The sequence below is a fragment of the Diabrotica virgifera genome, chromosome 8 (genome assembly GCF_917563875.1).
Source record: "Diabrotica virgifera virgifera chromosome 8, PGI_DIABVI_V3a".
Classification (NCBI taxonomy): Eukaryota; Metazoa; Arthropoda; class Insecta; order Coleoptera; family Chrysomelidae; genus Diabrotica; species Diabrotica virgifera.
In genome coordinates this window covers 132,808,700-132,822,937 of record NC_065450.1, presented here as the reverse complement: position 1 = coordinate 132,822,937, position 14,238 = coordinate 132,808,700, and the positions used below count along the sequence as shown (strand labels likewise).

General features: G+C 36.8%; 1 protein-coding gene across 1 annotated transcript in view; it reads right to left on the bottom strand.

Annotated features, from left to right (window-relative positions):
• LOC126889477 (alpha-1,3-mannosyl-glycoprotein 4-beta-N-acetylglucosaminyltransferase B) overlaps positions 1 to 14,238 on the bottom strand; it is a 359,292-nt gene that overhangs the window by 115,885 nt on the left and 229,169 nt on the right. The window contains exon 7 of the mRNA XM_050657800.1: positions 4,475 to 4,602. Within this exon, the coding sequence (XP_050513757.1) occupies positions 4,475 to 4,602 (128 nt within the window). The remainder of the gene's footprint in view (positions 1 to 4,474; positions 4,603 to 14,238) is intronic.

Sequence of the window (14,238 nt, the reverse complement as noted above, 5' to 3'; positions counted from 1 at the left end):
AAGTATTTCGGATTAACCGTATCCTCATGGGAGAACCTGGGTAGAGGCACTGAACTGAAATCAAATCCTTTCATCATTTCGGTGTGATTTTCAAAATAATTATCAAATATGCTACTAGCACCATCTACGAATCTAAAGTCAAATAAGTCAGGAAATAACATTCCGAATTATTTATCCTCTGAGCTTTTTAAGTTGGAAAAATAAAGCACAGCACAGTGGCAAAATACTCGACAATGCAAATCTAAAATTGCATTTCACGACCTGTCTTTCACCGTGATAATAGGTTTGTTCTAGCAAACAGTTAAACTAGTCAGAAACCGTCAGCAAACAGTTGGTCAGTGAGAGAACATAATACAGTCACCGATGCTATCCCCTCTACTCGAGCTGGTCCACTATTCGCTGATGGTTTCAAACCGTTTGAAACTGATGCTAGAATAAACCTAATAATCTTAGCGAATTATTTCCTTTAATATCCACAATAGTGAATAAAGTATAAACTAAAAGAAAAGTTGGTTCAGATTACAGTACAGACCCTCCACTAGGTTTGTCCTAGAACAATAAATCAAACACCAAACTTTTTAGAAAAGTATACTCTAAAAAATGGTCCATAGCATTATTTAATTCCAAACTACCCTTAAGGTCTTACATGAACCTCAAAATTTAAAAAGGTAAAGTGATAAAATTCCATTTTCAGCATTTTTTGAACAGCATAAAGTAAGCAGATGGTTTGTAATTTTTTCTGGAAAAGACTGGACTGAGAGACTTTTTCTTCTTCTGTATAGATACATAAGAGTACCTACTCAAGCCGAGTATATACTGCTGTTTTATAATCATAGGACGTGGAGTAGGTATTGACTCCAATATTTGGAGTATAAACTACATTCTCAGTTTTATTCATACGAGCCATTGAATTTTATCCCTTGTTATAGCTGTATTTAAAAAATAGTAAAATAGTAAATTGTATTAAAATGCCACAAGAGAATAGCTACAGAGCAATACAGGGTGTCCAGAAACTATACCGACAAACGAAGACAGGAGATTCCTCAGATAATTTTAAGACTACTACTACTACTATCGGTTTACAGCGTTCTCCGACGCCTTCCGACTCCTAACCGCCATTCTTCTCTATTTAACCATAGACCTGGAGGGATTTCTCTTTCCTCTAGTTCTTTTTCAATTCCCTCCCTCCAGCTTCTTCTCGGCCTTCCTCTTTTTCTTCTCCCTTGTGGTGTCCATGCCAAAATCTGTTTAGGGATCCTGTCGTCTGGCATTCTCTGTACATGGCCGTACTACACCAGTTGTTTTGTTTTTATGTCATCAATTATTGTATGTGTTACTCCCATAATTTCTCGTATTCTCTCGTTCGGTATCCGATCTCTTCTTGATTTGCCTGCTGCTCTTCTCCAGAAGGCCATTTCTGTTACTAGTAACCAGTGCTGTTTTTGTGACGGTACGCGCCGGTACGCCGTACCGGCACCTTTTGGGACAAAAAATTAAAAAAAAAAACAACCAAATTATAGACGAATTCCTGAATTTTTTCCTTGCTCCCAAATAGCTTTAAAACGCCCTTATTGAGGCTAAATTTAAAAAGATTTCCCGGGGACAGACCCCACTTATGAACGCTCCCCAGACCCCCCGGAACATACCGTACCGGAACCTCTATTGTTACAAAAACAGCACTGCTAGTAACATTTTCTGAGCTCTTTGTTTCAGTGGCCAAACTTCACTGCCATATGTGATTATACTTTTAAGTATGCTATTGTATATGAGCTGTTTGTTCGCTTTAGATATTGTCTGGTCCCATAGTGGTAGCGGGTAGGAACTCCTTTAGAGTCCTTTGGATTCTATTGGATAGTCCTATCAGGGAAAGTGAATCAATCCCTGCCCTCCGCAGATTCCAGGAGCTTCTTGACCCGGGAAGCTAGCACCTGCTAAGGGTCCCTTGTCCAGGGTTACGGATGAAGTCCAGAACGGCATCCAAGGCGACGAAGACTACTTTTTGGTACGGCGAAGGTGGCGGAGCTGGCAACCCTTGATTTTAGGGATAGTATAAGATCAGGGTAGGTGGGACTCTCTAGCTGTAGTGGAAGCAACTCGCATAGGAGAAGGATACTCCGATGTAAAATCCCTGGCCCTCCAGATTGGGGGTTAAGGCACCGAGCTAACTCCTCGGTACTTATAAAACACGTACAATGTTAAAAAGCCTAATCAAAGCCTCGGAGCACAAGATTGGAAACACAGTAGACGAAAACTGCAAAGAAAACGGTTAATGAATTTTTGTACATGGAATGTGCAAGATATCTCCCGAAAAACACCAGAAATCATGTCAGAACTCAAAAATGCAGAGATAGATATCGCGGTGCTTACGGAAACTAAAAAGAAGGGTAGTGGTTCCGAAAAGTGGGATCACTATGACCTGTTCTATAGTGGAGTAACTAAAGACCAAAGAGCACAACAAGAAGTTGCTATTGCTATTCGCAAAACTTTAAGAAGATATATTACCTCTTGGGAAGCAATTAATCGGAGGTTTATAAAAATGAACATCACGATAAAAGGAAGCAGAATAGCCATACTAGGAGTATAGGGCATTAATGAAGACGCATTAATCAACAATAAAGATGAATTCTTGGAACAACTGAACGATGAAATTATAAAAGTAGGAACATCTAGGGAGATCATACTTCTAGGAGACTTCAATAGCAGAGTTGGACGGGAATTGAACAACAAAGTGGTAGGAGCACACGGTGAAAATACCAGAAACGATAATGGAACCAGATTAATATCAACATGCACACAAAATAACTTAAAAATATTAAATGGATTTTATTCACACCGTGATATACATAAGTACACCTGGATGCAACAGACCAGAAACCTGAAATCTATAATAGATTATAGCGTTGTAAGACAGAGAAGTACAATTAAAATACAAGATGTGCGAGCAGCCAGAGTATCACTGTGGCACCGATCATCACCTGCTAAAAGTTAAGGCGGTACTCCCAAACAGATATAATTTTAAGACAATTTAACCAAATTCACTTAGTCCGAAAATGCTTTCTAAGGGAGTTACAGTAGGAAAAATGAAAGAATACCCATTAACGAACCTATTTTCCTGTCACCGTGTCACACAAAAAATTGACCAGCGCAAGTACATGTAATAATTATTATTACATGTACTTGCGCTGGGAAATTTTCTTTGTGACACGGTGACAGGAAAATATAGCGTGTTTTATATGTTCGTTCATGGGTATTCTTTCATTTTTTCGACTGTAGAGCTCTTTGAAGATGGCGTCTTGTAATTAGATTTTCTTAAATACCTCCAGAACGCTTCTAGTTAGAAAAACTAAAATTGGTACACGTATTTATCTTCCTCAGGTAAATCGATTCCATCTAATGTGAATTTATAGTACCAGTCATAGGCGTCCGTTCTGGGTGGGGCAACGGTTATTTTATCACATAACTTTTTTGTCTTCAACATTTAAGCATTTTTGATACTGGATTAATCAATTGTGACGTACTTTAGAACTAAAAGGTACTCTTGCTTTAAGTCGGCAGGACACACCATTTTCTAGAAAAATCGATTTGAAAATTTTTCGTTTCCTAAATTCCAAAAAAAATGAACAAAATTTAAAAAAAGAACGGTGTATTTTACCAACTTAAAGCAAGAGTAACTTTTAGTACTAGAATACGTCATAATTTAATAATCTAGTGTCAAAATTTCTTAAAAATTAAAGACAAAAAAGTTATGCGATAAAATAGCCGTTGACCAACCCAAAACGGACGCATATGACCGGTACTAGAAAGTCGCAATTAATAAAATCGATTCATCTCTGGAATATAAATAAACTTATCAGTTTTCGTTTTTCTAAATAGTTTTTTTTTTTGAATTTTTTTTAATATTCAAAAAACGAAAAATTTTCAAATTTATTTTTCTAGAAAACGGTGACTTCTATCGACTTAAAGTAACTTTTAGTACTATAATACCTTACGTCACCTTTTTCTAGAAAACGGTGACTTCTATCGACTTAAAGTAACAATAACTTTTAGTACTATAATACCTTACGTTTTTATTATCCAGAGTTAAAAATGCTTAAAAATTAAAAACAAAAAAGTTATGCGATAATATAACTGTTGCCCTACCCAAAACGTACGCCTATGACCGGTAATTTGAAATGGATGGAATCGATTTATCTCTGGAAGATAAATATGTGTACCAATTTTCGTTTTTCTAAATAGTAGCGTTCTGGAGATATTTAAGAAATATGTACTAATTACCAGACGCCGCCATCTTAAAATAGCTCTACCTCCTTTACGAAGCATTTTCGGAATAGATGAATTGGGTTAAATTGTCTTAAAATTAACTGAGGAATCTCCTGTCTTCGTTTGTCGGTAGAGTTTCTGGACACCCTGTATAAGTAAACTATGATATTATCTTAAACACCACATTTGAGAAATGCCAATGAATTATACTCACGTTTTTCTCCCAATTGCAAATTTTTGTAGTAATTAAATAATCCAACAACCAGTCAACAGGTTTGTCGTTGAAAAACATTTGGAAGAAATTTATTAACCATGGAAGTTCAGCAGTTTTAAAAAGTTTTCCTGTAATAAAACAGACTGTTAGATAAATATAGACCTTATAATATAATAATTTCTTGATAACTAGGGGTACACCAACTATTTTCGCCAAAAAACATTTTACTTTTCTTTTGACTTTCCCGCTTTCCGGTATGTTTTATTTCTTCGTTTTGGCTTACGTTTGGCATTGTTTGGGATGAACGTACTTGCTCAAAGATATCGAGCTATATCTGTAGACATATACTGTTGTTTTATTGACTTTCAAAAGGCATTTGATCGTGTTAAGCACTCTATATTGATCGAAGCTCTAAAATACATCGGCTTGGATGGCAGAGACGTTCGTATAATTGCAAATTTGTATTGGAATCAAACAACCTCAGTTTTAGTAGATGGTGTGGAATCACAGGCTCTTAATATTAAAAGAGGAGTACGGCAGGGATGGTTCTTGTCACCCCTGCATTTCAACGTTTACGCCGAAAGAATTTTCAGAAATGCACTTTCTGAGAAAGAAGAAGGAATAAGTGTGAATGGTGAAGTCATCAATAATTTGCAATATGCGGACGATACAGTACTCCTAGCTTCTAGTCAAGAAAATCTGCAAGCACTACTTGATAGTGTCGTTGAGAGTTGTAGGGAGGCAGGTCTGGATCTGAACATACGGAAAATCAAAATACTCGTAATAAGCAAACAACATCATATAAAACCGTCTATTTTATTTATTTTTTTATTTAGCGTATGGACTTTCACAGTACGATAAATACACAAATATAATATATATTATTCAAACACTAAAATACAGGGTGTCCCGAAAAGATTGGTCATAAATTATACCACAGATTCTGGGGTCAAAACTAGGTTGATTGAACCTCACTTACCTATATACAATAGTGCACACAAAAAAGTTACAGCCCTTTGAAGTTACAAAATGAAAATGGATTTTTTTTTCATATATCGAAAACTCTTAGAGATTTTTTATTGAAAATGGACATGTGGCACTCTTATCATAGGAACATCTTAAAAAAAAATTAAAGTTAAATTTGTGCACCCCATAAAAATTTTATGGGGGTTTGGTTCCCTTAAGCCTCCCCAAACTTTTGAGTACGTTCCAGTTCAAGTATTATTGTGGCACCATTAGTTAAACACAATGTTTTTAAAACTTTTTTGCCTCTTAGTACTTTTTCGATAAGCCAGTCTTTATCGAGATATTTTGAATATTTGTCGAATCCACCACATATTTGTATATGGTAAGTACGATTGTAGCGACCTGTTAATAATCTGAAAATTTATTTATAATTTACATTTTTAGGTATATTTTGAAAAAGAAGCCACATCTCGATAAAAGGTGACTTATCAAAAAAAGATTAAGAGGCAAAAAAGTTTTAAAAATACTGTATTTAACTAATGGTACCACAATAATAGTTTATTTAGAACGTACACAAATATTTGGGGGGTTTAAAGGAACAAAGCTCCCTTAAAATTTCTATGTAAACATATTAAAAAAGAAGCCGCATCTCGATAAAAACTGGCTTATCGACAAAATACTAGGAGGCAAAAAAGTTTTAAAAACGTTGTGTTTAACTAATGGTACCACAATAATGAATTAATTGGAACGTACACCAAAGTTTGGGGGGTTTAAAGGAACAAAACCCCCATAAAATTTTTATGGGGTGAAAAAATTTAACCATATTTTTGTTTTAAGATATTCCTGCCATAATAATGATACATGTCCATTTTCAACAAAAAATCTCTAATAGTTTTCGATATATTGAAAAAAATCGATTTTCATTTTGTAACTTCAAAGGGCTGTAACTTTTTTTATGAGCACATTTGTACTACGGTAAGTTAGGTTCAATCGAACTATTTTTGACCCCAGAATGTGTGGTATAATTTATGACCAATCTTTTCGGGACACCCTGTATAATGAATGAATCTAAATATTAATGTCCAATTTACATAGCCATTCAATTGCTTCTGGGGAGCATTCCACAAAGTCCTGGAGGTTTCCACGGTAGGCACGATTTAGGCAATCTGAAACACAATGACTTATGGTCTGTCTAGGCGATCCAGAATCGCACTGTGGACTTTTCGCACGACCCCATTTGAACAGAGAATCAGCACATTTACCATGTCCGGTACGTATGCGATTAAGCCTCGCCCAGGTGCACCGGGGCAGACCCGATCCGATGAAACCCTGGGTTGGGGTGGATATCTCAATATAGTCTGCTGCTATTGTTGGCATCCATCTTGTGGACCATTGCCTTTGTATATCATGGGAATCACCAATTATTCGGGCAGATCTGATTGGAGGATTTCTAGACCTCAGTCGCTGGTGCTCTTTTGAGATGTCTGGTATGTCTTGATGAATTGGTAATTGTTTGTTAGCTACAATTTTCTGATGCTCTCTCACTAATGCTGCTGTACGCCGTAGATCTGGTGGAGCAATATTGCTCAAAGTAGGCAGCCATCTCACTGGGGTTGATTTTATTGTTCCAGTGATTATTCTCATGGTTTGATTAAGTTGGACATCGATTTTGTTTGTATGTGCACTATTTAACCATACTGGTGCACAATATTCTGCCACTGAAAAAACCAAAGCTAGAGCAGAGGTCCGAAGAGTATCTGCAGAAGCACTCCAAGTTGTTCCAGCAAGTTTTGTTATTATATTGTTTCTTGTTCTCAGTTTACCGGCTGCGTTTGTAAGATGGCTTTTGAAGGTGAGTGTTCTATAAAGTGTGACGCCTAGATATTTGGGGTTGTTGTTATGTTTGATAGCTGTATCATTTAGAGTTACATTGAGGGTATCGCCCGCAAGTTGATTCGACAGGTGAAAGTGACAGGTTTCAGTTTTGCTTGTGTTAGGACGTAAGCGCCAGTTCTTAAAGTAGTTACTAAGTGTAGTTAGGTCCTCGTTTAGAGCTCGTTCTCGAGCTTCCTTACTATTATCTTGGAAGCCAATGGCCAGGTCGTCTGCATAAGCGAATTTTCTCGATTTTATGTCAGGTATATCCGCCGTATAAAGGTTAAATAATAAAGGAGCTAGCACTGAGCCTTGATGTAAGCCGTTGTTAAGTTTTCTAACGTTACTTCGTAAATAATATATGTAAATAATACCAAACTTGAGCAAGTTGATAAAATCGTTGACCTTCGACAGCAATTAAATTGTAACGCAGAAAGTCACGGCGAAATTAGATCTAGGATAGAGCAGGCCAGAGCCGCTTTTAGAAGAATGTCCAAGGTGTTATGTAACAGAGACCTAAAATTGGCATTGAGGATCCGCCTACTTCGCTGCTACGTGTTCTCGGTCTTACTTTATGGTAGAGTCCTGGACTGTGAATAAAATCGACCTAAATCGCCTTGAGGCTTTCGAAATGTGGTGCTATAGCAGAATTTTAAAAGTTTCCTGGGTGGAGAAGATTAGAAACTCCACAATACTAAAACGTCTCAGCAAGACTACTGAGGTAATAAAAAGCATCAAGCAGAGAAAGCTGGAGTATTTCGGACATGTAATGAGAGGTCCCAAATATAGGTTGCTTAAAATATTATGCAAGGAAAAATAGCAGGCAAACGCAGTCCAGGACGAAGAAGAACCTCATGGTTGAAGAACTTGCGAGATTGGTATGGTGTTGATACAAGCATGCTATTTAGGGTGGCAGCGAATAAAATTAAGATAGCTATGATGGTAACCAACGTTCTGAAAGGACATGGTACATTAAGAAGAAGAAGTTTTGGCTTAACCAATTAGCCGATTTTCTGCTAGTTTAACACACCTATTCACCTATTTTGAAGAAGAGCATGTTAGAAAATTACTTACAACCCAACATTTTTCAAAGAAATTCAGAGAAACAGAAAAAAATTCGAGAGGCAAATGAGAGCTCTCCGACAGTTGCAAGGAAATAAATGATCGGAATAAAGTGCATGACAGCTTTAATTTACACAAAAAAAAACCAAAGAAATGATAGGTTCTATTAGGGGATAGGTGTTATTACTAATGTGATACCCCTCCGTGACTCAGTGGTAAGTGAGTCTACCTTTAGACCAAAAGGTCGTGAGTTTCAATCCCAGCTGGGTGGGGTCTTCATTAAATAATTTTAATAAATGAAAATAATTTCTATCCTTGACAATCAAGTCGACTTTACAAAGTAACAAGACTTATTCAACACACACTACACATTACTTCCCTGATAAAAGTCTTCTTCTTCTCTGCGACCAAAGTTACTAATCATCATGGCTATTCTGACCTTCGAGGCAGCTGCTCCGAACAGTTGTCTTGAGCTGCAACCAAACAATTCTCTCAGGTTCTTTAACCAGGCAACGCGTCTCCTTCCTCCACTTCTCCTAACCTCTATTTTTCCTTGAATTATCAGTCTCAAGTTATGTCTTATAATGTTATATCTTCTCGTGTCCGAGATATTGCAATTTCCTTTCTTTTATTGTGTTTTCAATTTCCCTCTCTGCCTATTCTCCATAACACTTCTATATTCGTGATGAATATTCTCTATCTACCCATGAAATCCTTAACACTTTCGATTTATTTAATTTCGGTTTAATACCCATGATTCAGCTCTATAGTAAAGCACACTGTATACATAACATTTAATTATTAGTCTTATTCTGAGGGCCAGGGCCAATGTCAAATCTTTGCTGCATAAAATCTTTTTCATTTTCACGAAGTTGGCACATGATTTTTCAATTCTCACTCTTATATTTCTGCAGTATAATCAGGTATAATCGATATTTTCTGTGATAATCGTTCTCAGTTTCTCAAGTAAGTATATTTTGTACTCTCTCAATATGCTGGCCGCCTACTGTTAATAGTTAGTTTTTATTGTCGTTCTTGCTAATTTTCATAAATTTGGTTTTTTTCATGTTAAGAAAGAGTCCATATTTTCCACTATATCTTAATATGTTGTTCATTATTCTTTCTAGGTCTTCCAAATCGTCGGCTATTATGACTGTATCGTCGGCATGCATAATGTTATTATTTAAACTTCCATTCACTTTTATGCGGACTGTTTCGTTTACCAAAGCTTCTTGTATGATTTCTTCAGAACAAGCATTAAGAAATAATGGCGACAGTATGCAACCAGACAGAATAATACAGAGCAGAATTGTTAAAGCTTTAAATGTGAAATTAGTGATATACAATTTATATTTAGAATTGGTATAGGCAAAAGAGATGCTTTGTTTGTCATGAATGTGCTGGCCAGAGATGCATGGGCATGAATCAGGACATTTATTTATGTTTTATACACTTAGTAGTAGTACTACTTCGTAGTATTTCCGGAAACATCGTATATTTCTCGGGTAATGAAAACGAAAGCAAAAATGGTGTCGCAATAATAGTTTCCTCAAAACTCCAAAACTCTGCTTGTGGATACGATACAATTAATGATAGAATCATTCACCTTACGATTCTAGGCTCAACTTGTGTCTTACACATTATACAAGTATATGCCCCTACATCAACAGCAGACGAGATAACTGTGGAAAATTTTTACACAACTTTGGAGACAACACTCGACAAAATATCAAACAAAGACATTGTAATGATAATAGGCGACTTCAATGCCAAAATTGGTAGAACTCAGCTTGATCATCATATGAGATTCACCTTGGGTCCTTTTGGTCTTGGGGAAAGAAATGAACGAGGCGATAGGTTAATAGAGTTCTGTGGCCAAAGAAAATTGTCTGCAATGAATACCTATTTCCAACACCACCCACGAAGACTCTACACTTGGAAATCTCCGGGCGACAGAACAAGAAATCAGATAGATTTCGTAATGATCAATTCAAGGTGGAAGTCCTCAGTTACTAACGCAAAAACTTATCCAGGTGCAGATTGTGGAAGCGACCACCAACTCCTTGTAACTGTATTCCGAATACGTTTTAGAAACAAACACAAGCCCACTCCTAGAACTCCCGGGTTTACAGAGACTGAACTTTTAACTTTCAAAGAAAGAATAAACCCAGTGTTAACTGGGACAAGTACTAACCCCGTAGATGATATCGAGTTTCTGGGGAGGTTTTAAAAGAGATATACTAGATACAGCTAAGCAAAGTCGCCAACCCATAAAAAACAACAGTCGTAAACCATGGATCAGTGACCAAACATGGACAATTATAGAACAAAGAAGGCAACTTAAAGTTGGCAATTTTGATTTAAACGACTATCGAAGCTTATCAAGAGAAATCCAAAGAAATTGCCGGAAAGATAAAGACAAATATGTGTCTAACATTTGCCAGGAAGTAGAAATCCACTTACATCGAAATGAAACAAGAGATCTCTTTCAGAAAGTAAAGTTACTGGCTCGGGAATTCAAACCCAGAAATTACGCTATAGGTTATATGGTAAGCGATATGGATGCGGTTCTGGAGACTTGGAAGAAATACTGCACAGAACTCTATAAAGCTGCAACCTCTAACATTAATCATATAACAGCACTGCAAGTCTCAACAACAACCCTAGAACCAGATATTCTAAGGTCTGAAGTCGATGAAGCCATAAAATACCTTAAAAGAAATAAATCACCTGGTTGCGATGATATCACGGCAGAACTTTTACAGAACATGGGTGAACATGGTCTCCATTTAATGTGGAGACTGTGCAATCATGTCTGGAGAATCGGCAAATGGCCCAGTGATTGATGTACCGCACTATTTACTCCCATTGATAAGAAGGGCGCAACCACAAAATGTAGTAACTACCGAACCATCTCACTAATTTCACACCCAAGTAAAATTCTGTTGAGAATAATCAAGTGTCGCATGCAGACATACCTGGATAGACAAATACCACAAGAACAGGCAGGCTTCGTGAAGGGTAAAGGCACAAGGGAGCAAATTCTTAATATGCGACAACTCATTGAGAAAGCACGAGAATTCAAAATTCCGATGATCATCTGCTTTCTGGATTATCAGAAGGCATTTGACTGTGTAGACTGCACAGTTTTGTGGAAAGTTCTACATGAGATGGGGGTTCCTGATCATCTGTCAGCTCTGGTGAAAAATCTATATAAGAACAGTGAAACCAGAATAAGAATTGAAAACCATAAGTCCGATCCTTTTAAAATAGGTAGAGGAGTCCGACAAGGATGTATTTTATCTCCAAGTCTTTTTAATTTCTATGGGGAATATATAATGAGAAAAGCACTCGACAAATGGAATGGCGGTATTTCTATCGCAGGAAAGAAGATCTCAAATCTCAGATATGCAGATGATACAACATTAATAACTGCATCCGAAGAAGAAATGTCCAGCCTGCTGCAGCTAGTGGAAGTCGAAAGCAATAGATGTGGTCTCAAGATCAATAAACAAAAAACAAAAATTATGATAGTAGATTATTCAAATTCACTTCAGACAACAGGAGCCTTAGACCAGTTTGAAGTGGTTAACGAGTTCAATTATCTAGGATCCTACATCAGTAATACAGGATCTTGTGAAACAGAAATACGTAGGAGAATAGGCATGGCCAAAAACGCTATGAGCCGATTATCGAAAATCTGGAAAGATCGCTCCATGTCGAAGAACACCAAAATAAGATTAGTGCGTGCCTTAATTTTTCCCATATTTAATTACGGATCCGAAACATGGACAATGAAATCGGACGACAGAAAAAGGATTGACGCCTTTGAAATGGGGTGCTGGAGAAGAATGCTTCGGATCTCATGGACGGAACACAGAACAAATCACTCAATCCTGCAAGAGCTGAATATTCAGACTCGACTTTCCTCTATTTGCCTCTCCACCATCTTAAAATATTTCGGCCATATTGCAAGAAGAAGTGATGATAATCTTGAGAGACTTATAATTTCGGGAAACGTTGAAGGGCGCAGAAGTAGAGGTCGCTCACCTACTCGAAGGACGGATCAAGTACAGAAAGCCAGTGGAAAATCATTCTCTGAATCCATGAGGGAAGCTCAGGATAGAAGCCGATGGAAAGAGATAGTTGCTCGTATTATAGGGAATCACGACACTCAGCAATGAGGAAACGACTGAGGAGGAGGAGGAGGACACTTAGAAAAGGCACTTCGTACAATTTAACATAAAAAGCTTATAGATACAAATATTATAAGCAAAAATATTGACAAGTCGTTATTCTTCTTCTTCACGTGCCATATCAGAATTATCCGATATTGGCGATCATCATTGCGAAGACTTCTCGATCTTGTCAAGTCGTTAAATGATAATAATTATATCTAATCTATATTCGAATCAAACTATCAAGGTAAGAGTTGACAACTACAACATCCGAGATATCAAAATACAGAGCAGAGTTCGCCAGGGTTGGGTGTTATTTCCACTACTATTCAATGTCTACAATGGACCGGTATTTAAAAAGTATCATTTAAACATTATTAGGGCTAACGTTAAATATAATGAGGTGTTTGATATCTTGTAGTGACATTATAACACTCTGTATAAGATATGTTTTACGCTTAATTTCGACTAACTTTATTATTATTATTATTCATTTTTGATTTATATGTTTACTCTGATTGGAGTACGAAGGGAACCATTCTCGTTGGAACTTTACCGCGCTGAGCAGATGGGACGTGAATTATAAATTGTAAAATTCCCCCATCTTCCTTAGTTTCAGCATCCGTTATGGCTTGCAAATTGTAGAAGCCTCGGAGGTGTAACCACAGAAGGTTCCCATTGTTTTCAGTCTGGTGGGATGTAGAGTAACATTATGTGGTTTTATATGCCATTAGATTGAAAACTTAGTCTTTTAACTTTATTATTGTTTTAACTCGTATTAAACTTAACGCGGCAATAAGCAAAACATGACATTGAACTATAGGTACCTGTTATTGATATATTTCGTGGAGTATAAATAGGTACAGTGGGTGCAAAGACATGCATTATTCGTATATTATTATTAGACGGTTATTTTGAAATAGTGTGTTAGATCAGTAATGTAATTGTTGACGTTTGTGCTTCGACATAGTAAGTAGATGATGTAAATATAATGTTATCTGAACGTTATCTGAGTTTTTTTTCTCTGATTCTGGCTTTGGTTTAGAACTAGAACCTTTAGCCACGTAATTGTATAACTTATCACTAAGTCAGGGGAGTAATGTGTAGTGTGTGTGTTTTGAGTAAGTGTCTTGTTACTTTGCAAAGTCGACGTCATTGTCTTTGCAAAGAGACGCTAATTGTTTCCGAACGTCTGCGGTCCCTCCGGTGAGTACCGATCCCACAAGGACAGAAACTATTTTCCATTTATTAATTTATAATAAATGAAAAATTTCTGCCCCTGGTAGGATTCGAACTCCCGACCTTTCGTTTCAAAGGTAGGCGCTCTTACCACTGCGCCACAGAGGGGTTGTTATCTGAGTTTTATTCAATAAACGACCAAATAGTCGAGGAAATGAAGCTGAAAAAATGGCAAAACCTCGCAATTTTTTGGCCCAGCATTTGTACAAAAATTTGGAATTAGGCTCATTGCACCCTCTAGTTCATTTTCTATATTGAGCCGTTGTACGCTTTTGGTTTTGTAAGGGCGAAAACTACCCCTAATTGTAAAAAATTATAAAATAACATTTTAAATTTTAATATTGTCAACATTTGGTTCTTATTAGTTACATAATGAATGTTTTATGCTTTAAGATATACTATCAAAATATTTCAACCCTTAAAACCACCCTTGTTGGAGCTATA